We start from the raw sequence: 24,803 nt of genomic DNA on the forward strand, positions 1-24,803 counted from the left end.
GCAGTCTCTCTCATTAATAATGTCTGACCCACTCCAGACCTTCCCCTGGACCCACTGCCCTCGCTCTCTCTCAGCAGAGCTCCCCACCCGTTCCCGGCTTTGGATCTCACCTCGATCAAAGGTTGAGCTGTCATAGTCTGGCCCTGCTTGCCGGTGACAGGTTCGCCTGGAAGACAGAACATAAGAATGGCCATACTGGGTCAGACCAATGATCCATCTAGCCCAGTATCCTGTCTGCTGACAGTGGCCAATGCCAGCTGCCCCAGAAGGAGTGAACAGAAACAGGGAATCATCATGTGATTCCTCTCCTGTCATCCATTTCCAGCCTCTGACAAACAGAGGCAAGGGACACCACTGCTACCCATCCTGGCTAATAGCCACTGATGGGCCTAACCTCCATGAATGTATCTAGCTCTTTTTTAATCCTGTAAAAGTCTTGGTCTTCACAACATTCTTTGGCAAGGAGTTCCACAGGCAGACTGTGCACTGCATGAAGAAAAACTTCCTTTTGTTTGTTTTAAACCTGCTACCTATTAATTTCATGTGGTGACCCCTAGTTCTAGCGTTATGGGAACAAGTAAATCTTCTTTTTGGATTGAGCAGTCAATCAACAGATCTCATCTTCTATGTCGCCTTTGGTGAGCAAGTAAACCAATCCTTGTTTGGCAGAGCTGATTATAGATGTCGCATAAAAAGCTGCCAACTGCAGACATTGTATGTTCTTTTTGGATCCTCCTCTTTTCCTGCAATGCCTGGATATGCTGACTTTTTCCCTTACTTTTTCCATACCTATCATGATTTTATAGACCTCTGTCATATCCTCCCTTACTCTCCTCTTTTCTAAGATGAAAAGTCCCCGTCTCTTTCATTTCTGATCATATGGCACCCATTCCAAACCCCTAATCTTTTCTGTTGCCCTTTTCTGAACCTTTATGTCAATATATCTTTTTGAAGATGAAGTGACTACATCTCTACATAGTGTTCAAGATGTGGGCGTACCATGTGTCATGATCATGAAGGGTTAGCCAGCATCCTGGGGAATAAGGGGTTAAATATGTCCCTTACCTAAACCAGGTGGCAGGCAGCCAATAGAAATGTAGGTAGGAATTTCAAACTGTGACAAAGGAATTTTTGGGTTTTTCCCTCCTTTGTCTGTAGGAAGGTTTCTCTCCAGCTATTGAAGGCAACAGGATGTCTCCCTCTAAGAAAATACTCTTCAAAGTCTGTAAGGGTATGTCTACACTACAGTGTTATTTCAAAATATCTTATTTCTAAATAGCTTATTTCAAATTAATGCATCTAGACACAAAATGCATTTCGAAATAGCTTTTTGTTATTTCGAAATAGCGCGTCCACACTGAGTAGACACTGAATTGCATTTAAGGCCGGCTGAAACCAGGTCCGGCAGGGCATCAGGTCAGGATTTACTTTATGTGTCTGCTGCCTGAGGCTGAGACCTGTGCTTAAAGGGACCCTCCCCAGACAGCCAGTTCTCAGGTTTCCCTGCTTGTCTACCTCGATGAGGGACAGCAAAGCATTTGTGTCTCTGCGTGCTCTGGTTGCCCTCACTCGGGACACCACAGCACTCTGCAACATGGAGCCAGAGCTGCCCCTGGGCACTCTGGTGCTTCTCTGGGACACGTTGCTGTGAGCCTGGCTGCACTTTTTGCAGGCTACCACCTGGGAGGTCCAGCTGGGGGCTGTCAGTATCCAGGAAGCCCTGAGGGAGAGCTTCCACTCTGAGGAGCACTAGGATCCTCCCTGGTCTGCCCCACGGGGGGGCTTATAACTTATTCCTCCCTCACGTCCTTCCACTTACTCCTCCCTAACCCCCCTTCCTGATGTCAAATAAAATACATGCATTTTCATGAACACAAACTCTCTTTATTTAACAAAACTGGGGGAAGGGAGGGGGATTAACCTCTGGTGAGACTGGGGAAAGGAGGCAGGAGAGGGAAAGAGAGAGGATGGGAAAGGGGAGGGGGAAACTTGGGAGGAGGGAGCTGGAAGGGGGAAGCAAGAGGACGGGGAAGCTCAGGGCTGGGGTTGATTTTCATGCGAACCTGCTCCTGGGTTCACTTGTGGCCTTTCGTGGCCAGGCTGGCAACTATCCTGCTATAGACGGCCGCGTTCCTCCGTCTAGTGCAGAGATCATGGATGTTGAGGGCACCCCCCCCCCCACACACACACACCTGAATAAGGTCCATGATCTCCACCCTGGCCCAGGAAGGTGCCCTTCTCCGGGCCCTGGCAGGCTCCTGGGAACTGGCAGACTGCTCCTGGGGAGCGGTGGAGGGCTGGCTGCCAGTGGCTTGCTGGCTCATGTTTTGGGGCCACTGGGTCAGGGGCAGTGACTGCTGGCTCTGGGCTGGCAGGCTTGGAGCTGGCACAGGCACTGTGGCCAAAGTCTACCCCTTTAAGGGCTCTGGGGAGGGGGGATGGGAGAGGTGTGTGCTTGGTTGAGACCAGAGTGGCCATCAGGGCACCCTGGGAAGGTTGGAGGCCCCCTATTTCGAAATAAGTGTCTACACAGCACTTATTTTGAAATGGCAATTTCAAAATTGGTGTTATTCCTCATGGAATGAGGTTTACCAAATTCGAAATAAGCACTCCACTATTTCGAATTAATTTCAAACTAGCGGTTTGGCTGTGTAAATGCTAGAGTTATTTCGAAATAACTTTGCTGTGTAGACATACCCTAAGTAGGATAAAGTTTAGATAAATTCGTTAGGTTTTATTGTTTCATGGTTTGGGAAATGGGATCTGGTCTGAGCATTTAAAAATGGGTTTTACTCTCCTTTGTAAGTACGTTCCTGGCCCATGGTCAATTTCTCCTCCATGGCTACATCTAGACTGGCATGATTTTCCGCAAATGCTTTTAACGGAAAAGTTTTCCGTTAAAAGCATTTGCGGAAAAGAGCGTCTAGATTGGCACGGACGCTTTTCGCGATCAAGGTTTTTTTGCACAAAACAAATCTGAGCTGTCTACACTGGCCCTTTTGCGCAAAAGCTTTGCGCAAAAGGACTTTTGCCCGAACGGGAGCAGCATAGTATTTCCGCAAGAAGCACTGATTTCAGACAGTAGGAAGTCAGTGTTCTTGCGGAAATTCAAGCGGCCAGTGTAGACAGCTGGCAAGTTTTTCCACAAAAGCAACTGCTTTTGCGGAAAAACTTGCCCGTCTAGACACAGCCCATAAGTATATTATTTTGTTACTGTTCCATCTAGTCATTATGCTTGCAACAGGAATACTGTGGTGATAATAAAAGTTCTTTTTCTTTCCTTTTTACTAACCTGGTATTGGTTAATTTGTGTGTCCTGGTTTGTACTTTAGGGGTGAGATTTCCCAAGTAGTCTCTCCCTGGTTGCTTGATTAATATTTGGGTGGTGGCAGTGGAGATTTTATCCCCAAAATCTCGGTTAAGATTTTGGGGGGAAGTTTTATACGAAAGCCTGGTAGATAAGGTTTTGAGGTACTTTTGCTGGCCCCCATTTCTGCATTTAGCATGCCAGAGTGGGCAAGGAGCCATGACACCATGTTTTTAATGATTCCTAACATCAACTATCTTGAGCAGTTTGGCATCATCTGTGGGTGTTCCACTCTAGGTGATAGGTTGCCCGGAGCTGCAGATCGGAGCCTTGCAAAGCAGTTTCCCTTGTGAGGCCTCATATACACAGGAAGCGTCTCGAGACGCTCCCGCCCGAGTGTGCCAATGACGCAGCTCAACCCCTCCCTTTCAGTTCCTCTTTTACGCCTGAGTAAATAAGACTGTGAGCAGAGGGGAGGAAGGGAGGGTCGCAGAACACCTACGGGGACACACATCTCAAATAACAGTTGTTACTGCACAAACTAAGTAACTCCCTTTTCTTCTTCGAGTGACATCCCTGTGGGTGCTCCATGATAGGTGACTACAGAGCAGTATTCGACTCGGATGGCAGGAGTCAGAATCATTGTTTAACAGTGGTGGACAACACCACTGTAGCCACTGCTGAATCGGAAGCGAATTGTGGTAAGATGGCATAATGTTTAGCAAAAGTGTGGTCTGATGACCACGTGGCAGCTCAGTAAATGTCTCTTAAGGGGACACTGTTCAAAAAGGATGCAGAAGTAGCTGAAGCCCTATTAGAATCTCTAACCAGTCCCTCAATGTCTATCTGTTCTCTCCCCAATGGACGACCAAGCCCTACCCTATCCCCCCCACACACATACACAGCCAGGCTCCTCACTTCATAGTTCCTTCCTCACAGTACCTCCCGACCCCTCTCCGGCCTGTACCCTTTTCGCCCAGGAAGGAGCAAAGTTTACCTTTGTGTGAAGATGATCCCCACGACCAGCCCGATGAACACCAGGATTCCAAAGATAATGGAGACCAGCACCCCACCAGATGGAGCCCCAGTGTCTGTGGGACAGAGTAACAGTCACACACTTTCCCCACACAAATGCAAAGACCGGCATTCCCCGCCCCAGGCTGTGGCGACTGGGAAGGCAACACCCAGCCTTGTCTAGCAAGTGGTACTGAACAAGCCAGGGCCATCTGCATTCCTTAGTACTGGGCAACAGTGCAGGACTACAAGTGGCTGGAAATACCTGCTGTGTCATTTCAGTGAACATGGGGATGGGAGCAGGGAAGGACTAGTGCTGACACATTCTGAGCTGTGGCCATCTGCCAGAATGGACTTTCTGTGCTAGTGCACAGCCATGTGACACTCTGAGGGTACATCTACACTTGCTCCCTAGTTCGAGGTAGGGATGCAAATGTAGGCAACCGAAATTGCTAATGAAGCGGGGATTTAAATATCCCGTGCTTCATTAGCATGATCTCGCCGGTGTGTTACTCTGCTCAACAGCTGATTCGAACCAGGAAGTGTGTGCCGGGACGCGTTAGTTCAAACAAAGGGGTTGTCATTTTTTGAGGAGTAACATTAGTTTGCACCACGGGGTTTGGTTCGAACTAACGTGTCCCGGCTCACACTTTCACTTTCGAATCAGCTGTTGAGCGGAGTAACGTGCCGGCGAGATCATGCTAATGAAGCGCGGGATATTTAAATCCCCACTTCATTAGCAATTTTGGTCGCCTACATTTGCATCCCTACCTCGAACTAGGGAGCAAGTTTAGACATACCTTGAATGTATAAGCCAGCAGGTCTGGGCCAAATACCATTGCACGTGAGCTAGGGATGTAATAGTGTAGTCGATTAACTGATTAACCAATAAGCAAATGCTTACAGATTGCTATAGACTACACGCACTCCCTTTCCCTTCCCCTACCAACAATTTTTTGAGCAGGTTGGACAGCAGCCCAACTCAGTCCCTGGCTTGCAACGAGTCCAGGACTTCCCCCTGCTGCAGCTCTGCATTTAAAGTGTATTAGAAGCCATTCGGGCAGGCAGCCTGGCTCAGTTCTGGCTCACACCGGGTCTGGGAGCTCAGACACACACCCCAGACAAAGGCTGCTGCCATCCCGTGCTGTTGCCTCTTCATCAGAGGCAGCATCACAGGGCGACAGGCAGCCAGTCTGCAAGGGGAACTGGTTTTTAAACTGACTCCCCTCGCACACCAGTTCCCACCTGGCACCCCACGCTGCCTCTGATACAGAGGCAGCAATGTGGAGTGGCAGAGGGCTCTTTGGGAGTGGGGCCCAAGAACACTAGCTGCTGTCCCTGCCCCCGGGGACTATAGAATAGTCAAGTAACCGATAAGAATTCATGAGGTTACTCAACTATTCAATTAATCAATATTTAACATCCCTAACATGATTCATGAACCATAGTTCACCTTCAAATGGGTGTTTGGCTGATTCCCAGCTAAGACTCCGATAGATCTAGCAGACTAACTGTAGGCTCCCATTTTAAAAATATTGGTCCTAGTTAGAGTCTTGCTACACGGCTTGTGCCCTGTGTTTGAATAAAGCACATTCTCTTCTCCACTCTGATTCCGGAGAGCAATTCTAGTCCATAGCAGTCCAAGCAGGTTTATTACAGCAGAACTAGGTGACAGGGGGTATGTCTACACTACCCCCCTAGTTCGAACTAGGGGGGGTAATGTAGTCATACGGAGTTGCAAATGAAGCCCGGGATTTGAATTTCCCGGGCTTCATTTGCATAAAGCCGGCCGGTGCCATTTTTAAATGCCGGCTAGTTCGGACTGCGTGCTGCGCGGCTACACGCAGCACGAACATGCTAGTTCGGATTAGGCTTTCTAATCCGAACTAGCTGTACGCCTTCCTAATCCGAACTAGCTAGTTCGTGCCGCATGTAGCCGCGCAGCACGCAGTCCGAACTAGCCGGCATTTAAAAATGGCACCGGCCGGCTTTATGCAAATGAAGCCCAGGAAATTCAAATCCCGGGCTTCATTTGCAACTCCGTATGACTACATTACCCCCCCTAGTTCGAACTAGGGGGTTAGTGAAGACATACCCTAGGAGAGCTGGGTGAATTATTGTCATTGACTCACTTACCTGACAGAGCTTCTCAAATCTTCTTTGTTGTTTTTTATTATTGTTTTTCACCCAATTCTAATGACACCTTAATTCTCTAGAAAATTTAACAAGTGGGACATTTGGGGAAACACACATGAGAAAGAAAAAAACCTAGGGAATTCCTAGAGAACTCTTTCACTGAAGGAAGAGACAATGTTTCACTTACAAGCGATGCAGTTCCGAAACCCAATGAAAAGTGTCAGGGCTAGCAGAAATAGTGTAACATGAAGGAAGGGAAAGTTCAGGCCAGATGGTAGGACATGATGGTGTGATCATGGTTGGAAGCCAAGTAGAACATAGCCGGACGTGGCCCCAGATAACATGAATACCAAAAGTGGCCTTCCCCCGTTCTTTCCTCTCACAACGGCGTGCACTGGGCAAAGAGCCTAGCGAGAAGTCAGGAGCCCTGCATCCCACCTTGAGAGAGAGGGCAGCTGTGCCTTACCTAGTGGGAGGGTGCGGAACTCCTGTTCCTGGGAGTAGGGGCCAATGCCCAGTGGGGTAATGGAGCGCACACGGAGCAGATAAGCTGTGTCTGGCTGCAGGTCCTTCAGGGTCACGTTGGGTTCGTGGAACTGCTTCACTGTGTAGTGTGCATCCTCTCCCTGCAGAAGCCGGAGAACCAGTTATCTGGATGACAAGCACATCCATGGAAAGAAAGGGCGCCAGTCTCGGAGTGCCACAGCAAAACAAGTAAGGGTTAGAGCAGATGTGCCTCTCACCTTCTCAAAATACATGACCTCGTACTGCACTGAGCTCCGGCTGCGGGGCCGGGGGGCTGGCCAAGACACAGACAGGCTGCTGTCGTCACGCTGGGTGAGGGTCAGGTGGGACACCGTTACTGGAGCTGCAGGGGACAGCAATGGTATGAAGCAGAAGTAGAGGAGAACATAAACTAAACCCCTCCAGGCTCTGTGCAGCCCCTTCAGCCTTGCTGCTCCTGCTGACCCGTGGGCACAGCATTCAGCTCATCTCTCTCTGGCGTGGCTAAAGGGAAGGTTGGAGTGCAGTGGCAAAGCACTGCTGATGCCAAGGGCCCAGCAGAGGGAGCACGTCTCAGCTATGATTTTGTTGGACTTGCAAAACATCATCCACGCTCACAGTAGCTCTGTTAACCCACCAGCAAGGTGGAGACTTTAAATGCAAAAAGGAATTTCCAGAGTTAGGGCTCCCACACTTAACAGTCAGACTACTGACAGTGAAATACCATTGTGAGACTCCCCACGCATCACCTCTCAGCCTGTCCAGGGCTACTGTGCTCTGTTTAGGTGTAAAAGCATGGCAGCTCCGTGAATTATCCCGGGATCCAAGAGTCAAGCCACACTCTTACTGTCTTGCATCATCACAGGTAATCAAGACTGCACAGACCATGTATGACCTTTAAATTTAGCTGGGAAAACTCCAGACTTCAGTGGATTTTCACTAGTGTAAAGGGCACTTCATAAACACATCTGTCAATGTCATATGTACCAGGGAAAACTTCAGCTCCCTGGTTCTGGGCTATGTTAGCTCAGCAGGGTGAGAAGAAACCAAAAACAATTAAACCCTTATTTACATACCGAAGCCTAGCAGCAGTGACTGGGGAAGTGCGCAGACAGAAGGTTTGCTGGTAAGAAGGTGCTACTCTCCCACAGCCACTTTTCAGAATAAAGCCACATCTTAAAGAGATACAGGCTATCCTAACTAGCAAAGTGAAGCCCAACTCTCCATGTGTGCCGTGGGGACAGGCGAGTGCTGAGTTAGGAACTTGCACTTGAAAATGTCCTGATCTCACTGTGTTTAAAGGTTCCCTTTACACAAAATGTTGTGGTTTGCTTATTTGTTGCATAGATAGGGTGGGGCGGTGTCTCACTCTACAGGCCCCATTCTGCTCTGCTGGGGAGGAGGGGAGAGAGTCCCATCGCCCTGCACCAGTGTAAGTGAGAGCAGACTTGAGCCCCATCATGCTGCAAAGCACCTGGTAAACTTACTGCTTTTTCTGAATAGCTATTACAGACATGACTTTGGTTTATAAACAGAACAGTGAGTGACAGCCCCAAAGACTCTCAGTGACTCTCTTCTCAGCTCCCATTCCCTCAATCATTCCCCTACCCTCCTTGGTGACTCACCTATGTGCCCAACAGAGACCCAGACGGTAGGGGAAGTCCTCGGGGGGGAAAGGCTGACCTCTGAGACACCATTATGTGCCTTCACAGTGAAGCTGTAGTTGGTATAAGCCTCTAGACCATCCACCTCTACGGAGGTACTGGTGAGGCCTGAATCACTAGGGGAGAAGACCACGCTAGCCTCACACGCCTCACATGCCCGGACTGAGCAGCGCTGGCATGAGATGCTGTAGGTCAGATCCTTGCGCCCACCACGGTCTCTGGGCGGCTGCCACCAAAGGGAGAGTTGCGTCCCCATCAGGGAGAAGCTGACGTTGCGGGGAAGAGAAGGGGGGCCTGCAGAGAGTGTGGAAAGAGAGAGAGAGAGAGCGCTAGATCCCAAATCACAAACCAGTTGTTTCTCTTCCCCTCAGGACCTGCGTTTCTCCCTGCGCCGTAAGGCACTTTCCTCCCCCCAGCACCAGCATTCCACTCTCCAAAACCTTCTTCCTGCATCTGGACCTGCCCCCATCCCCTGCCTCTTCTCCACATTGCCCTGCTCCTCCCCCGGCCCGGACTCACGAGTGCAGGCAACGCTTTGGCCCTCAGTGGGTGCGCGGTAGAAGTCTGGGTTGCACGGGCAGGCTGTGGCCCCTGTATCACTGGATGAGCTATTTGGGGGGCACTTGAGGCAGCGTTCCGTCTCAGGGGAGTGGCGGTAGAATCCTTGCTGGCAGGCTGCAGACACACACACACAAACAGGGAAGCACTGGGTTAATGGAAAGTAGCCAGCCAGCCCTGCCTGGTTCCCTCCTCTAACTCCACAGCCCCGGTACCCTCCCTCTCTGCTGGCCCCTCCCTGTAAAAAACACAGCACTCAGGACCTCCTGCCTACTCAAATCCAGCAAATTTCGCATCCCTTCACGATGCACACCAAACCTGGCTGTGCCACCCAAGCCTTCAAACTCCAGAGCCAGGTGCGGTCTAGACCACTAGGGAATGCTGGCACATCTTCGTTTCCTTGCACTTCCCTCTACCTTCCTGCGGCATCTGCCTGTCCCAAAGAGCAACTGAGAGGCAGACTGCACGCAGCCTGGCACCAAGAAGATGCCCACCCTCTCATGGAGGCCTTCTTTTTGTTCTTTCTTGTTTGACTGCTTCCCTTCATCTAACATGAGACTCACAGGAAGTACAGGATTCCAGTTTGGACTGTGGAAACCCATAACAATGAGGGCTGACAACTGACATGTGTTTAAGCCTGGGGACTGACTGCTAGAAGCAGTGAGTGGCCTTGCTGATCTTGACTGTTGTGGCAATGTATTTCTTGGCCAGCAAGTTCTAGACCTGGGGTGACCAACCAGTTCTGAGGCAGTAGCCATTATAATGGCTGCTGCTATAGTGAACTAGCCACTCAACCCGCCAAATAGCTGCACATGGCTAGTGTCTTGGCCCCCACAGTTCTAGCCCAATGGTGAACTCTGAGCTGTATTTGGATGCAGCTGGACACAAAGTCTTCCCCAACACAGATCTACTACCAAGGAAGCTGCCTATCCACAGGCACTAGGCTCAGTGCGCATCACAAAGACAGAACGCTCCTCACAGTGGGAAACAGTCATACAAAGCGGCTGGGATTTTCTGGGTGCCATGGCAGAGAGGAAAGCTTCCTGCACCTCCCAGCACTGCCCCAGCATAAGGTTTAAACAAACCCCTTGATACTATGACCAGTTAGCACTCCTGGGGCTGGCAATACTCTCCCAGCCTAAGAAATGCTTTACCTTAGACCTGGCAAGCAGTCTCCTTGTGCTCAGCCTCCCTGTGCCAGTCTCAGAGACTGGAGAGCCCAAGACTCCAGAAATGACTTGACTCTGTTCCCCCAGATCCCTACTTAGTGATGGTGTTAACCAGCTCTCTCAGCCACCTGACAGTGGTGGCTGAAGTGATGCAGTTGCTGCAGCTGATTCCTGAGTAGCAACCTCAAGGGTGGGAAATAAAAGCCATTGGCTATGCATTTCTCATCTTGCTGAAGTCAGGATAAAGCACCACCCCACCTCAAAACCCTTCATAAACCCAGAGGAGCAGCAGCATGATCATACCACCAGGCAGACAGAGGGCACCTCTTGACCAAGGCTGCAAAGCAAGTCAGTGGCAGAGCCAGGAATGGAACTCAGGTTTCCTCACACTCTCTAGAGCATACTGCTCTCCAGGCAGCGGTGAGAGTAACTTGCAATTTCTTACGGGTACTGTCCTGTTGTAACCTGGGTCCCTGCCAGCTCTTTCTATAGCTCCCTGCTGGTTTTTGCCGCAGCTCAGCCAGCTCTTGCAAGAGCTGCGCACCAGGGCACACCTGCTTACTGTGACCTCTGCTCCCAGGTATGTGGAAATGGCAGATATACCCAGCCGCTCTCTCTCAGGTGAGCAAGGGCTGAATGGAGAAGCCAAGTGGAGGGGATTTCCCAACCCATATCATCACTTTACCCCCAGAAACTTGATTTTCTCCTCCCTGCATCTCAACTCCATCATGTCCAGCAATGTCATTTACATCCTCTTGTCATCCACAATAATCCTGCCACCTTTTAGGGACTCTCTCCGCCCTCCTCAGCTGGCAAGGACTGCAGGTGGGCTATTCAGGTTGGACAAGGCCTGGTGAAGCAGCAGCCACAAGGAGTTTCCAAGTGCTACCGCCAAGGAGATGGGGGAGTGTGACTTTATAACCTCCCTTTACACTATCCTGACGTATGTACTCATATACTGTCCTTCTCCCCTCTCCTCCCCCATGCGGCTGCTGTTGGGGATAGTGGACAGGCCCATCGGAAAACACAAGGTGGGGATGAGGCATCCTTTGGTGTATAGCAGAAAGGGCATTTGACCAGTGCCCTCCACCTCCATACTTTTAGGTGGCATATTTGGTCCAGCTATCCCTTTGTCAAGATTGGGGGGGGAGGGAGCTGGGCCTGGCCAAACGGGAAGAAGGATTGAACGCCTCTGCCCTGACAGCCAGCCAGGAAGCAGCAGCCGTCGGGACTGGAATTGAGGCTGAAGCAAGCAGAGTCCCAATCCTTGTGCCAGACCAGCCACTAGTGAGGAACCCTCATCCACATCTGTGCAGCTCACTGCCATGCTTCCCATGCTAGGAACAGCTCGCTGCCTCCCCGCAGCCCTCTCCCCACACTAGCAGCACAGCCTAGCCTCAGCGGGGAGGCCGCAACAGAGAGGCTGGCATCACTTCCCTCTCTCCTCCCACCCTCCCCGAAGTCTTCTGCACTGGCACCCCAGGGTGATGAGTGCCGAGCGAGACAAATGAAGTGCTGCTCGTTAAGGTAAGAAAGCAAGGTGGGAAGCTGGCGCAGGCCTGTGCAGAGTATGCTGGAGAGCAGGGGAGGGATGGTGCCTAGAGTCTAACAGGGAAGAGGCATGCCAGGCAGACAAGCCTGTCACCACACTAAGCCAGCAGGAGAGAATGGAATGAAACCAGGGGAGCTGGAGGGTGCAATAGCAACAAGCACCAGCAGGGGGCAGCACCACAGGAAGATCCTCACTGCAGCTCAGTTTGTGGCAGCTTTGGTGCCCTCACCCAAGTCCCCTTGCTGCCCTGGGAACTTGGGTGGGGACTCCACACCAGGGATGTTAAATATCGGTTCATTGAATAGTCGAGTAACCTCATGAATTCTGATCAGTTACTGAACTATTCTATAGTCCCTGGGGTGGCAGCCAGTGCGCTCCGGCCTCACTCCCGAGGAGCCCCTGCCACTCCGCACTTCTGCCTCTGTATCACAGACAGCAGCACAGGATTCCACGTGGGAGCTGGTCCACAAGGGGAGCCAGTTTAAAAAGCAGCTCCCCTTGCAGACCGGCTGCCTGTGGCCCTGCACTGCTGCCTCTGACACAGAGGTGGCAGCAGCCCCTGTCCGGGGTTGTGGGGGGGCTGAGCTCCCAAACCCAGAGTGAGCTGGAACTGAGCTGAGCTGCCTGCCCCCAATACACTTTAAATGCAGAGATGCAGCGCTGGGTTCAGGACCCACCCGTGAGCCAGAACTAAGGTAGGCTGCCGGCCAGCCTGCTAAAAATTTTACTGGCAGGGTTGGGGGGAATGCATGTATTCTAGAGCATTAACCCATAAGCTTTTGCTCATCAGTTAACCTGTTAATGGACTACACTATTACATCCCTTCTCCATATTGTGAAAGCTCATCTCTTTTGGTCCCTGCAATATTTCTTCTGTCTGTGGAGGATGCATTGTGAGCCAGGGAGAGAAGGTGCCTGGAGATGACCGCAGGAGCCAGGCTGGGCTGAAAGGGGGGCCAGGCAGAGCTGTATTTTCAGGGATGGAGGGCGAACCAATGCCAGGAGCCTAAAAGCGGACAGTGGGGTGAGAAACTCAGTGTGGGGCTGCTCTAGCAGCATAGTGTTGGGGGGCAGGGATGCTGAACTGTTTCCGCTGCCCTAGCTGTGCCACTTCCTTGGCCAGCCATTTGTATCCGAGGCTAAGATGAGTGCACTGCCCTCCCACCCTCATCGCCAACTCGCTGGCACACAAGCCAGCCCCAGACTTCAGCCCCTCATTCAAAGCAAGGCTCCACCCGTCTGGCTGGCCCCATCCCAGAGCTGAGAGCTCTGATTCACATGTGGGAGGAGCATGAGAGATGGGAGCAAGTTTCAAATACATCAGATACAAAGTGGGGTGCCCCCATCACATTAGCAGGAACTGAGCACCCTTCCCTGTGGGGGTGGCGCAGAGGGTGGGACTTGCCCCAGGCACTCATGCTATCACTGCTGCTGCGTCCCACCCAGCAATTATTTTTAAGAAGGCCTGTGTGGGCCCATCAAACAGGAAGAGGAACAGCAGAGAGCTGCTGTCCTCAGTGCTCCCAGAGTGGGAGGGGACTCCCCGTTAGAGATTTAAGCTGAGTCCCTCCCAGACTTTCTGCCCCACCTCCACATCCCCCACTGCCTGTTTGCCCAGCCTTCTCCGTGCGTGCACACATACCCTGCATACGGCAGCTTTACTGTTTGGAATTAAAGTTCGAATAAACCAGATGGGAAAATAGGCTCTGGGAAAGGCAGAGGACCTGGACTGCCCTCATGAGGGCAAAGATCAGAGATGGCTACCCTGCCCTTCATTCACTGTTATTACAAGAACTTATGAGGTGCCCATCACTAGGGTGACTGGGCACATTATGAGGGTTAAGGTGAGGTGCTCAAGGGTTCAGGTGTCAGAGACCAAACCACATGCTCCCGGCAGCTTTGCCAGCCAGCAAGGAAACCAGGACCCAATAAGCTTGGAAGGCCTGGCCAAGAGAGGCATCTAGCACCTTCATAATCAACTGTATCACCGCAGGGACCTAATACCAGAGGCATAGGTTGGTCACTGGAAATGCTACGCCATCAGTGCCCACAAGCAGCACCCTTGGCTGCAGAGCTGTAGCTCTCTAGCGGAGCACAAGGTGGTGGGCACACAGGGGTAAGGTGTCTGGGCTCAGACCCCTTACGGGTTTGTGGTCTGGTATCTCTACCTGGAAAGTCACCCAGCACTGCCAGCAGTTGTCTGAACTAGTGCACAGCTGGGATCCCTCCACATTTCAATTACTATCCCTCCTCATCCTCTTTTTCCAAGGCAAAGGTCAACGATGTCTCCCTCCCCCTTATCACAGGGCACAGCTGGATCTCCCCAGCCCTCCATCCCCTCCCGGGAACCACTCTGCTGTCTGATGGGAAGAAGGGTGGATAGGCCAGAGCTGAGTCCTCATCATCCCCTTGCCAGGAAAGAGCCTGAGGATGGACCCCATCTCCTTCCCGGGGCAAAGGCCAGAGCCATGATCCCTGCCGCTACTACTTCAGCAAGAGAGCTAGATCTGTTTTGATCTAATGCAGGGCACTTGGCCCCTGGCCACTGGCAAGCAGCTGGAATGGAGAGCTGGGCAGGCAAACATTTGCCCTAGACCTGCCGTTCCTTCCTTGCATCCACCAAGGAGAGGCCACATCAGGCTTTGCTATTCCCTCACACACACACCCCGCCAACTCCCTGCTGGGAGATTTTCCCCATCCCTGCTGTCCTGTGGGTGGACACATCTGACTTCAGCTGTACCTGGGCTGGGAGGGGCTGCCCTGCCCCATGACAGTGCTGAGGACTAGTCCAAGCATGATGGTTTCCCTGCCCCTACCCCAGAGAGCACTCAGTTCCCAGGAGGGCGGGGAGAGTTCAGCAGCTAAGTGGAAAAACTGGCTGGGCTATAGAGGGAGAGCCGAAGGGAGGGGCAGGGATCCATGCCGGAGACTCACTTAACCTTTCACCAGCTCCCAGAGCAAGGCTGCAGGAACCCAAGCAAGTGCCCACACTGGAGCAAACAGGGAGAGCAAGGCAGAGACAGGGAATCGCTCAAGGTCCCTACAGACCTGAAGGATCCAGTGTGAACTGTCTGACGCTTTCCTTTTAATTACCACAGCTGCAGCCATGCAGCAATGAGCAGCAATGTATTACTTGTGGGGCACAGTCCCTACCCCCCAGCAGTGATATAGGATCAGCAATGGGCCATCCACATAGCCTCAGTACACCCCCTTTCTCTCCTGCTGCTACAGCCTGGAAGATGGCTCACTGCACCGCCTCTCCTCTCACCACCAAGGGGAGACTCCATCTGCTCCTATGATGGGACCAGTTCAGTTTGCCAGGTGTTCCCCTCCTACAGCAGGTGTGCCCATGCCCTCTATTCATGCTGCTGAATGAGCAGGAGTGCCGTGCCCATCGCACAGCACAGCAGAATTCTCTCCCACTCAGGAAGTGCGTGTGCACTATGCACTGGGAGCACCGATCTGTCCCACCCATGCACCCGAGTTCCTGGCCAGGGGACAAAGATGCAGATCTGTCCACCTAGTCTACCCTGACCTGGGTGCTACACTCCAGAGAACAAGGCAGCTATTTAAGAGTTGGGAGCTGGCTGCTGCGTGAGTCAGTGTCAATCATACTTACAGCTCCCAGAAACCGGCTTCAGATCTGCAGGCCTGCTGGAAGGAGACCAAGAGGGAGTGAAGGCGTGTGTGCAACTGCTAAACCTGAGGGAGGTGAGGCAGGGGAGGAGACAGGACCGAAGGAGAGAAATAAAGAGAAATTCACAGACAGTAGGGGTGAGAGATAGGGACACAGAGAGCAAAGCAGTAGACAGTTCAGATGCACTTAGGGCAGCTCCAGATCAGGAGAGTATAATTCACTTCTCACCCCCTGCAAACACTACCCTAGCCAGATCTCCCTCTCCCCACCACTGCCCTTACAGCCACCTGCCCCCTTCCCACCGCCAAGCACCTACCTACACAGCTTCTGTCAGCCTCCTCAAAGCCAACAGCACACAGGCACCGGCCCATTGGCACCAGCCACTCCCCATCAGCACTGCAATGCATCCTGGGTGGGAAGCCTGCTTCTTCGGCTGCATCTTCTACACAGCTCCCTGTTACCTCTGTCAGTCCTTCTGAGCCCGCCAATGTCTCTGGAAAGTGAGCCAGTCTCTGCACTATTTCTGGGCAGGCCTTGTAATATACCCGGACAGAGACCAGAGCCACACAGGCCCCAGTGTTCTGGAAAGCCAAGTAGAATCCGCGCCGAGACATCTTCTGTATGGGGCACACTTCCACATTCAGCTGTATAGTGCCCGACTCAATGTCTTGCCTTGCGAAAGTCCGATCTGCTGCCACTGTGTTGATCTGAATAGGAGAGTAAGAATCAAGATCTATGGCACTAGAAGGTTCTTCCTTCCTGAGTACATCTGTCAGGCATTTGGCATCCCAAAGCCTCTGTAATAAGAGTGCAGAGACCTAATGGATGGGCCAGTGCCCTGATCTCTGTAACTTCAGTTAGTCAACTGTCACTGGGGAAACTGACAGTAGAAATAGCTAATCTGAGCGGGAAGATGAATGAGTGAAGGAACTAACTGGCCCATCAACTGGCTATCTTGGCCAGGAATTTGGGTGCATGCATGGGTGGGAAGGGTCAGAGCTCTCACTGGAAAGAGACAGGAAGGAAGCATTAACAGGAGGGGAAGACAAGGTTAGCTATGCCCAGACTGAAGTGGACTCCAAGAACAGGAGGTCTCCCTCCTTGCAGGAAGAATAGGTAATAGGGTCATAGGTATTAGAATTGTTACAGCAGTGCACAAATGCTGATGAAGGCAACTTGAATAACTTTGACTGAGTAGACACTAAAGAAGAGAGTCTGAAGGGCTTACGCAGGGAATAAGTCGGGGGAGGGGGGGAGAAAACCTATGTCCTGTTACAGCCTTGCTTGCAACTCCTTTCTCTATGGCCTCTCTCTAGCCCATGTGCTCTGGATTCCAGGATCTGCCCATCTTTGCATACGAATGACGAAGCACAGACACATCAGACCAGTGCACTCGTTAACCACTGTTTCCCTCATTTTATAGAACTCCTATGGATGTCCCCCATCCACCTCACAATTCTTATTTCTACTCTCTCCCACTGGCTCTTCACTTCGCTCCTCTTCAAGAGCTGAGTGACTGAATCATTGTGTTTGTACAACACCTAGCATAAGGAGGCCCTAATCTCAGGCAGGCCTTTGGGGACTGCCCCTGCCCACTTACAAACTACAGCAACAAGTCATTCTTCTCAGGTGGAAGGTTTCTTTTTCTGTCAGCAATTTGTCTACCAATACACAGTGATGGTCTTTGGACTGGTTTATTTGAAATTAGGTGCTGAATAAACTTTTTCTCCTCTAAAAATCTCAGCCTGAAAAGTCTCTGCAGTCAACTGATAATTAGCTCACCAGAAACTTCTATTGGGCTCCACTGCCATCTTTGGATGCAACAGCAGATGTGAGTGTTGGGGAACTGGGAAGCTGTTGCTGTAAATCTGGTTGCAAAGAAGTAGGTGTTAAAATTCTACACACGCACACACGCAACACCCCACAAAAACTATTTCAAGTTACTTGTGTCCCAGTCTGAAGGGAGAGGGGAAAAGAAAGAGGAGATGAGGTAGTGTTGCCTAGTGGATACAGAACTGGCCTGTTGTGTGACCTTCAGCAACCCTCCTCACAGCTGTGCCGCAATTTCCCCTTCTGTAAAACGGTGATGCGATTCTGTCCTCTTTTATAGAGTGCTTTGAGATCTACTACATTTCATCAGTAGATCAATGAACATAGGCCATACCTACAGGATGTGGGACTCAGCCCTGAGAAAGTGTGACTCTGAAAAAGATGTGGGGCTTGTGGTGGATAATCAATTGAACGTAAGCTCCCATTGTGACGCTGTGGCTAAAAGAGCTAAGGTGATCTTGGGATGTATAGACCAGGACAGCTCAAGCAGAGGCCCAGAAGTTTTGTTACCTCTGTATTGGACACTGGGGTGACCATTGCTGGAATAGTGCATACAGTTTTGTGCTCAGAAATTCAGCGCATGTTCGTACATTGGAGAGGATCCAGAGCAGAGCAGAGCAGAGCCACGAGAAAGATTAAAGGTTTAGAAAACTTGTTTTATAATGACTGAACTCACTGAGTCTATTTAACAAAGAGTTAAGGGGTGACTTGATTACAGTCTATTAGTATCTGCAGGAAGAACAGATTTTGATAATGGACTCGTCAATCTACCAGAGAAAGTTATAGGAGCCGAAAACTGGAAGCTGAAACTTGACAAATTCAGACTGGAAATATGATGTAAATTGATCAGTGAGGAGATTAACCTCTGAATTAACCACTGGAAGAATTTACCGATAGTCTTGGTCAATCGCTGCCAATTTTAAAATCAAGATGGGATGATTTTCTTCTAAAAGATTCACTCTACATATTATTTTGGGGAAGCTCCAAGGCCTGTGTTATAAAGGAGGTCACAGTGGTCCCTTCTGGCCTTGGAATCCATGAATGAGCTGGGTGATGATGATCAGTGACTCTTTAGCACTAGAAACCCCAACTTCCTCCTACCTGTCAGAAATCCCCAGCTGCCCCCTACCCCCACTGCTACATCTCCAGAATGTCACTAGAACACAGTGGAAGTGTGGGGGCAGCAGGAATAAGTGGCAAAATGTAAGTTTAACATCAAAATAAAGAACCCCAACTAATTTGCAAGCTACTTATATTTTTCATTTTCCTGTTTAATTCAGTAGAACTCTCTGGGCTGGAGGTTACTAGAACCGCTGCAGAAATTCCAAGAATTTATCACACTGTGTTGCTGAAAATACAGAGGGGAGAACTGCCAAGGCTGTAGATCTTTGGTTTGCCACAGAGCACACTGGGCTTTGATCATGGAAGACGGTTTAAAGGAAAGCTGAGATTCTCTTCACTGGAATTCATCTGCTTCTGGGGCAGAAGGGACAATAAATACCACAGCCAAATGAAACTGCAGGAGAACCAAAGGGCAGCAGAGTGTAGAGACTCAAACAAGAATTTGGTGCAGCCCATGGGAGCATTGCCTCCAGCCTCAAAGAAAAAGCCATGTGCTCTTTTCTGACTAGTGGTCAGACTAGGGGAGTAGGCATCAGGAGACCTGTGTCCTGTTCCTTTATCTGTCCGGACTTGCTTTATTACCTTGAGAAAGCCACTTGATCTCTCTTGGGTTTTAGTTTCCCTATTTCTAAGATGAGGATCATAGAGCTGGAAGGGAGCTCAAGAGGTTACCAAGTCTAGGCCCCTGCTCTCATGGCAGGACCAAGCATGGTCTATATCATCTGTCTGTCTATTCTTAAATATCTCCAGTGATGGAGATTTCACAACCCCCTTTGGTATTTTATTCCAGTTTTAACCACCCTGAAGTTTTTCCTAATGTCCAACCTAAACTTCCCTTGCTGCAGTTTAAGCCCATTGCTTCTTGTCCTATCCTCACAGGCTATGGAGAGTGATTTTTTATGAAGATATTTGTCAGAAGCCTGTTACAGAGTCCTTGGATAAGTGCAAAGCATAAACATTACACATGCTCAGGCCCTCTATTCTACAGCTCATTTGACAATTGATATCTCCTGCAGCTGGGGCAAGAGAGCATTTCCTATGGCAGCACTCACTCTCCTCCCTACGAGACCCTGACTGCCTTGGAGGTCTCCCATCTGGCTAGCCCCTTCTAGTTTAGGATGGGGGGGGGGGTCAAAAGGATTCCCCACCCCACAGCTGCTGACCTTGGTGAACAGGGGGCGACGGAACTGGATGCCAACATCCTGCTCAGACTCCATATAGTAGAGATTGAAGGTCTCTTTGCAGGACACTGCCTTGCCATTGAAGCTCTTGCAATCCCGTACAGTGAACTTTAGCTCCACGTAGATGCGGGAGGCTGTTTCACCCCGGTAGATCCAGTTGGTGCGGAGCCAGTGATCAGTGTCCCCCTCCGAAAGCACGCTGCAGTCCTGGTACATATAGATGGGGGTGTTTTTTATCATCTGCTGTACCTCACTCCACTGCGCCCAAGGGGGAAAGAAAACAACACACACACACAAAAGCTCATGTTATACAGAGGAGAGACATGTGGCACTTAAATATGCAATAAAACCAGGCCCACAAGATCCAAGCCCCTAAAAACTTGGGATTCAGACCCTGACTAACTTCAAGGCCTTGAACACTGAACAAAATCTGCTTCTGGTTCAGAGAAGGGGTGAAAGGGTATGTCTACACTACCCCACTAGTTCGAACTAGGAGGGTAATGTAGGCATACCGCACTTGCAAATGAAGCCCGGGATTTGAATTTCCCGGGCTTCATTTGCATAAGCGGGGCTCCGCCATTTTTAAATCCCCGCTCGTTCGAACCCTGTGCCGCGCGGCTACACGCGGCACGAACTAGGTAGTTCGAACTAGGCTTCCTAGTTCGAACTACTGTTACTCCTCATTCCACGAGGAGTAACAGTAGTTCGAACTAGGAAGCCTAGTTCGAACTACCTAGTTCGTGCCGCGTGTAGCCGCGCGGCACAGGGTTCGAACGAGCGGGGATTTAAAAATGGCGGAGCCCCGCTTATGCAAATGAAGCCCGGGAAATTCAAATCCCGGGCTTCATTTGCAAGTGCGGTATGCCTACATTACCACCCTAGTTCAAACTAGCGGGGTAGTGTAGACATACCCTAAGTGAGTAGTTGATTAATTGACTGCTCAATAAGCCTAGGCTTATCGGATAGTTGAGTTGACAACTCGCATTTCCCCTCCCCCTACTTGCTGCCTCTATATCAGAACCAGGGGGGCAGTGGGACGCAGAATCCAGTGCTGGGGGGGACCTGGCTTAAAAGCTGGTTCCCCCAGCACCCTCTTGGCGGTGCTGCCTGCCCCATCCCCTGCGCTACTGTCTCTATCAGAGGCAGCAGTAGGAGCCTGGGGGCCAGGAGAGGCAGCTCCAGGTACAACTTCTATCCTTGGAGGGTCCCAACTCCCTGCTGAGACTGTCCCAACTCCTACTACATTTAAGAGCTGGGCAGGCTGGCAGCCCTGCTCAGTCTCTGCTTGCACCAGGTCCGGGACCAAACTCAGCTGTGGCTCTGCAATTTAAAATGCAGTAAGAGCCAAGGGGCAGGCTGGCCGGGTCCTACAGACTTTTACATTGCAGAGCTGCAGTGGGGTTTGGTCCAGGCTCGAGCTGGTACTGAGCCGGCGGCTCTCCCCTATCAACTATATCAACTAATTGAGCAGTCAATACAAATTCTCCCTCTCTACTCGATTAGTAAAATAACCACATTTTAACATCCATAGTTCACAGACCTGAGCCTGCTTTAACCTTGTGAGCAGGGAGTAATACATGTGATCTGCAATCTGGAACTGACTCAGGCCTAGCTGAGAGTGACTCACCACTTCTCCGGGTGTAACGCTGTGGCCAAAAGGGGCTAATATGATTCTTGGATGTATATGCAGGGGAATCTCAAGTAAGAGCAGGTAGGTTATTTTACCTCTGTATTTGGCACTGAGGCAACCACAGCTGGAATCCTGCATCCAGTCCTGGTGTCCATAGTTCAAGAAGGATGAGGTTAAGTTGGAGAGGGTTTAGAGAGGAGCCATGAGAATGATTCAAAGAATAAACAATATGTTCTAGTGATAAATTAGGCTCAAGGAGCTCATAGAGCTATATAAAGAGCAGGTTAATGATTGATGATCACAGTCTAAAAGTACCTACCTGTGGGGAACAAATATTTGACAATGGGCTCTTCAGTCTGAGCATAGAAAGGTATAACACAGTGTAGCCATGGCAGCATGGGTAATACCTGAGCAGTGCCAAGTACCAACACAACTGAGCCGTATGGATATGCAGTGAGCTGGCCTGCCAATGGGGCAGGGGGAAGAGGCAAAGGGGGCAACTGTCCCAGGGCCCAGCAATTCAAAGGGGCCCAGGGCTCCTGGCCACCGCTGCCACTGCTGCAGCAGTGGTGACATCCAGAGCCCTGGTCCCTTTACATCACCGCAGGAGCACTAGAGCAGTGCTCCACACAGCTCTAAGGCCCAGGGGTGGGAGAGGGCACCAGAGCCACAGTCCAGGCAGCACTGAGGGCTGGCTATCCCCAGGCCCATTCCTTCCGCCTGAGGCGCCATCCCGCCCAGGGACACAGACCCAGCTTCCTCACACCTTGCCTGGGGGCCTGCGAAGCTGTGCGCCTCCACCTCCCCCCATAGTGAGTATGGCTAATGCCTTCTATCTGCCCTTGAAAACAGTGTCAACTGAAGAGGTCTCAGACTCCAGCACATCCCCCTCTACAAAGGTAATAGCAGATTGGAGGGTGGAGTGGGTGAGGAGATGGGTCTGTCATAGGATCTCATTGTGGGAGTGTGGGAAGGTCAATCACTGGGCTTGGAGGAAAGAGGATTATTATGCAGTGAGGGACAGATATATGAAGTTCCTATTGGTTTGGCTGTATATCATATTCTTATCAATTCTGAACCCGAATTCTGTAATTCCCCCCCCCCCCCCACCCACAGGAGGGAGGAAGTAGTGTATTAAAGCATATTTTTGCTCAGCTAGTGGCAGGTATGATAGCGCTCTCGCAGGCACTATTTGCACAAGCATAGCAGGTTTGGTGCATACTTTACCATGTGCTTTTGCTGAGCTGTGTGTGCTTTTAGTTTTAACTCCCTAGTAACCTCAAACTAGGGAAAGATCATTTAACAGTGAAAATTACTATATCATATTGTGAGTCACACATAAAAAAATGGAAAACCTGGCTACATGGGCAAATTACCCCAGTTTAACAGAAGAATGCATCTTAAACCAGTGTAGTTAAACTGGCACAAACCCAAACTCTGATTTCAGTTGAAAAGTTGCTTTTTGTGGATTAAAAATAAGCTAAACAATTTAAACTAAACCGAGAGACCCTGAGTGACACATTTATACTGATATAATCCCTGGGGGAGACAATGCTATTTCAACAACCATTAATCCGCCTCCTCAAGAGGAGGTAGCTATGTCAGCAGGGGAAGCTCTCTCATCGATTTAGAGCAGCTGTATTAAAGCACTACAGTGAACTGATGCAGCCGTAAGTGTAGATTTGCCCTTAGTCCCGTTTATGTCCCTTGTCTCCGAAGTGTTCTCTAAGCTGCTGCGGTTTTTGTGGTAATTTGCCAGGAATCAACCAGTCAATAGGGCTGAAAGTTTGTCACAATGACTGTTTCCCACTGGCATAGAACAGTCTAGGTCCGGGCCACAGCAGCCCTGGAGCAACCATAGGTACCACAAGGTCTGTGTTAGCAAGACAGTGGATGAAAAGTAGGCTGAGAGTCAAGGTAGAGGCATGAGGGAAGAGGAAGGACAGAAAGGTAATTAACAGTAATCCCGACACTGAAAAAGAAAGCTGGAATATTTTGAAGGAGAAAAAAGATGAATAAAGAAACAGCAAAGTCAAGGCAGAGGCATTAACGATAATGACAAATATCAGCCTTCAACTTCCTGAAGGGAGGTTCCAAAGTGGATGGAGAGAGGCTGTTCTCAGTAGTGACAGATGGCAGAACAAGGAGCAATGGTCTCAAGTTGCAGTGGGGAGGTCTAGGTTGGATATTAGGAAAAACGATTTCCCTAGGAGGGTGGTGAAGCACTGGAATGGGTTACCTAGGGAGGTAGTGGAATTTCCATCCCTAGAGGTGTTTAAGTCTCGGCTTGACAAAGCCCTGGCTGGGATGATTTAGTTGGGATTAGTTCTGCCTTGGGCAGGGGGTTGGACTTGATGACCTCATGAGCTCTCTTCTAGCCCTATGATTCTATGATAACAGCACATGGCAGCCTCCTAAACCTCCCTCCTGCTCCGAGGTACCAGACTTGCTGACTGCTTCTGGGGCACAACACGATGCCAGGACAGGCGGAGAGACTACTGTAGCTTTGCTCTACTGCTGCCTGGGGTAAGCCTGTGCCTCAACCCCAAGCCGCTGCTCTAGCCCTGAGCTCTCCCAAGTCCCTCATCTCCAGACCCACCACAGAACATGCACCTCCAGTCAGAGCCCTCACCGCCTGCCCCAGCCCAGTGAAAATGAATGAGCTTCAGGAGAGCAAGTCACCAAGGGAGCAGAAATGTAATGTGCGGGGGCCATGTAGGGTTGCCAGGTGTCCGGTTTTGAACCGGACAGTCCAGTATTTGAGCTTTCTGTTCGGGAAACAAATTGAGAAAATATAAATGTCCGGTATTTTCTAAATAAAATGTAATATGGATTGTGATTTCATGTCAAGTGTATCTGGTATTTTTGTTGAAACCATCTGGCAACCCTAGGGACATGGCCTCAGGAAGAGGCAAGGTGAGGGTGCTTAATTCTGTGTTGTTAGAAAGTTAGCAACCCTAGACAGCTTCCTACAGCAATGCGGAGCTGGGCAGGTAGAGCCCTAGGAGTTTTAATAGCTTGGTCCTAAGTGCCAACCAGAATCACCAGAGTCCCTCTTCCACTGAGCATTCTGGTTGAAAACCAAACACTTGACATAGGGGGAAAACACAGCAGAGGCTGGAAAGGTTCAGAAAGCTATGTTCTAAAGTACAAGACATTTGTTACAAAGATAGGGCCATGGTCTAGCTACAGAGAGCACTCAGCAAAACTAAATGAGATCTACGTAAAGACTCCACTGGGCTGCATGGCAGGCATATGGAAGATGCTGAGGGAGCTGCAGTGACAAATGTGTTTGGGATATTCCAAAGCTTTCCAATGGAACCCAAATAATGGTGTACACAAAAGGGAGCAATTTCAAATGTGACTTGGGCTCTTAGGGTAAAAGTTGCAAAAGTGCCAAAGTTCTGGACAAAACCAGTAAGTCCTCAACATTTCCCAGTGCATTCTGACATTGTGTCTGTCCCTTTAAGTTCTTCATGGCAGGGGTTTTCTTTATTTTG

General features: G+C 50.3%; 1 protein-coding gene across 4 annotated transcripts in view; it reads right to left on the minus strand.

The window, feature by feature from the left end:
* EPHA1 (EPH receptor A1) overlaps positions 1 to 24,803 on the minus strand; it is a 50,677-nt gene that overhangs the window by 6,991 nt on the left and 18,883 nt on the right. For 3 of the 4 annotated variants that reach the window (XM_075903409.2, XM_075903424.2, XM_075903415.2), the window contains 8 exons: positions 19,656 to 19,931; positions 15,857 to 16,247; positions 9,145 to 9,300; positions 8,587 to 8,919; positions 7,201 to 7,325; positions 6,924 to 7,083; positions 4,305 to 4,398; positions 111 to 166 (listed from right to left, as the gene is read on the minus strand). In XM_075903409.2, the coding sequence (XP_075759524.2) occupies positions 111 to 166; positions 4,305 to 4,398; positions 6,924 to 7,083; positions 7,201 to 7,325; positions 8,587 to 8,919; positions 9,145 to 9,300; positions 15,857 to 16,247; positions 19,656 to 19,931 (1,591 nt within the window). Of the gene's footprint in view, positions 1 to 110; positions 167 to 4,304; positions 4,399 to 6,923; positions 7,084 to 7,200; positions 7,326 to 8,586; positions 8,920 to 9,144; positions 9,301 to 15,856; positions 16,248 to 17,322; positions 17,409 to 19,655; positions 19,932 to 24,803 lie in introns of those variants that run through there. The other variant, XM_075903431.2, reaches the window with a different exon arrangement.

The sequence above is a fragment of the Pelodiscus sinensis genome, chromosome 1, assembly GCF_052426305.1.
Source record: "Pelodiscus sinensis isolate ZL-2025 chromosome 1, ASM5242630v1, whole genome shotgun sequence".
Lineage (NCBI taxonomy): Eukaryota > Metazoa > Chordata > Testudines > Trionychidae > Pelodiscus > Pelodiscus sinensis.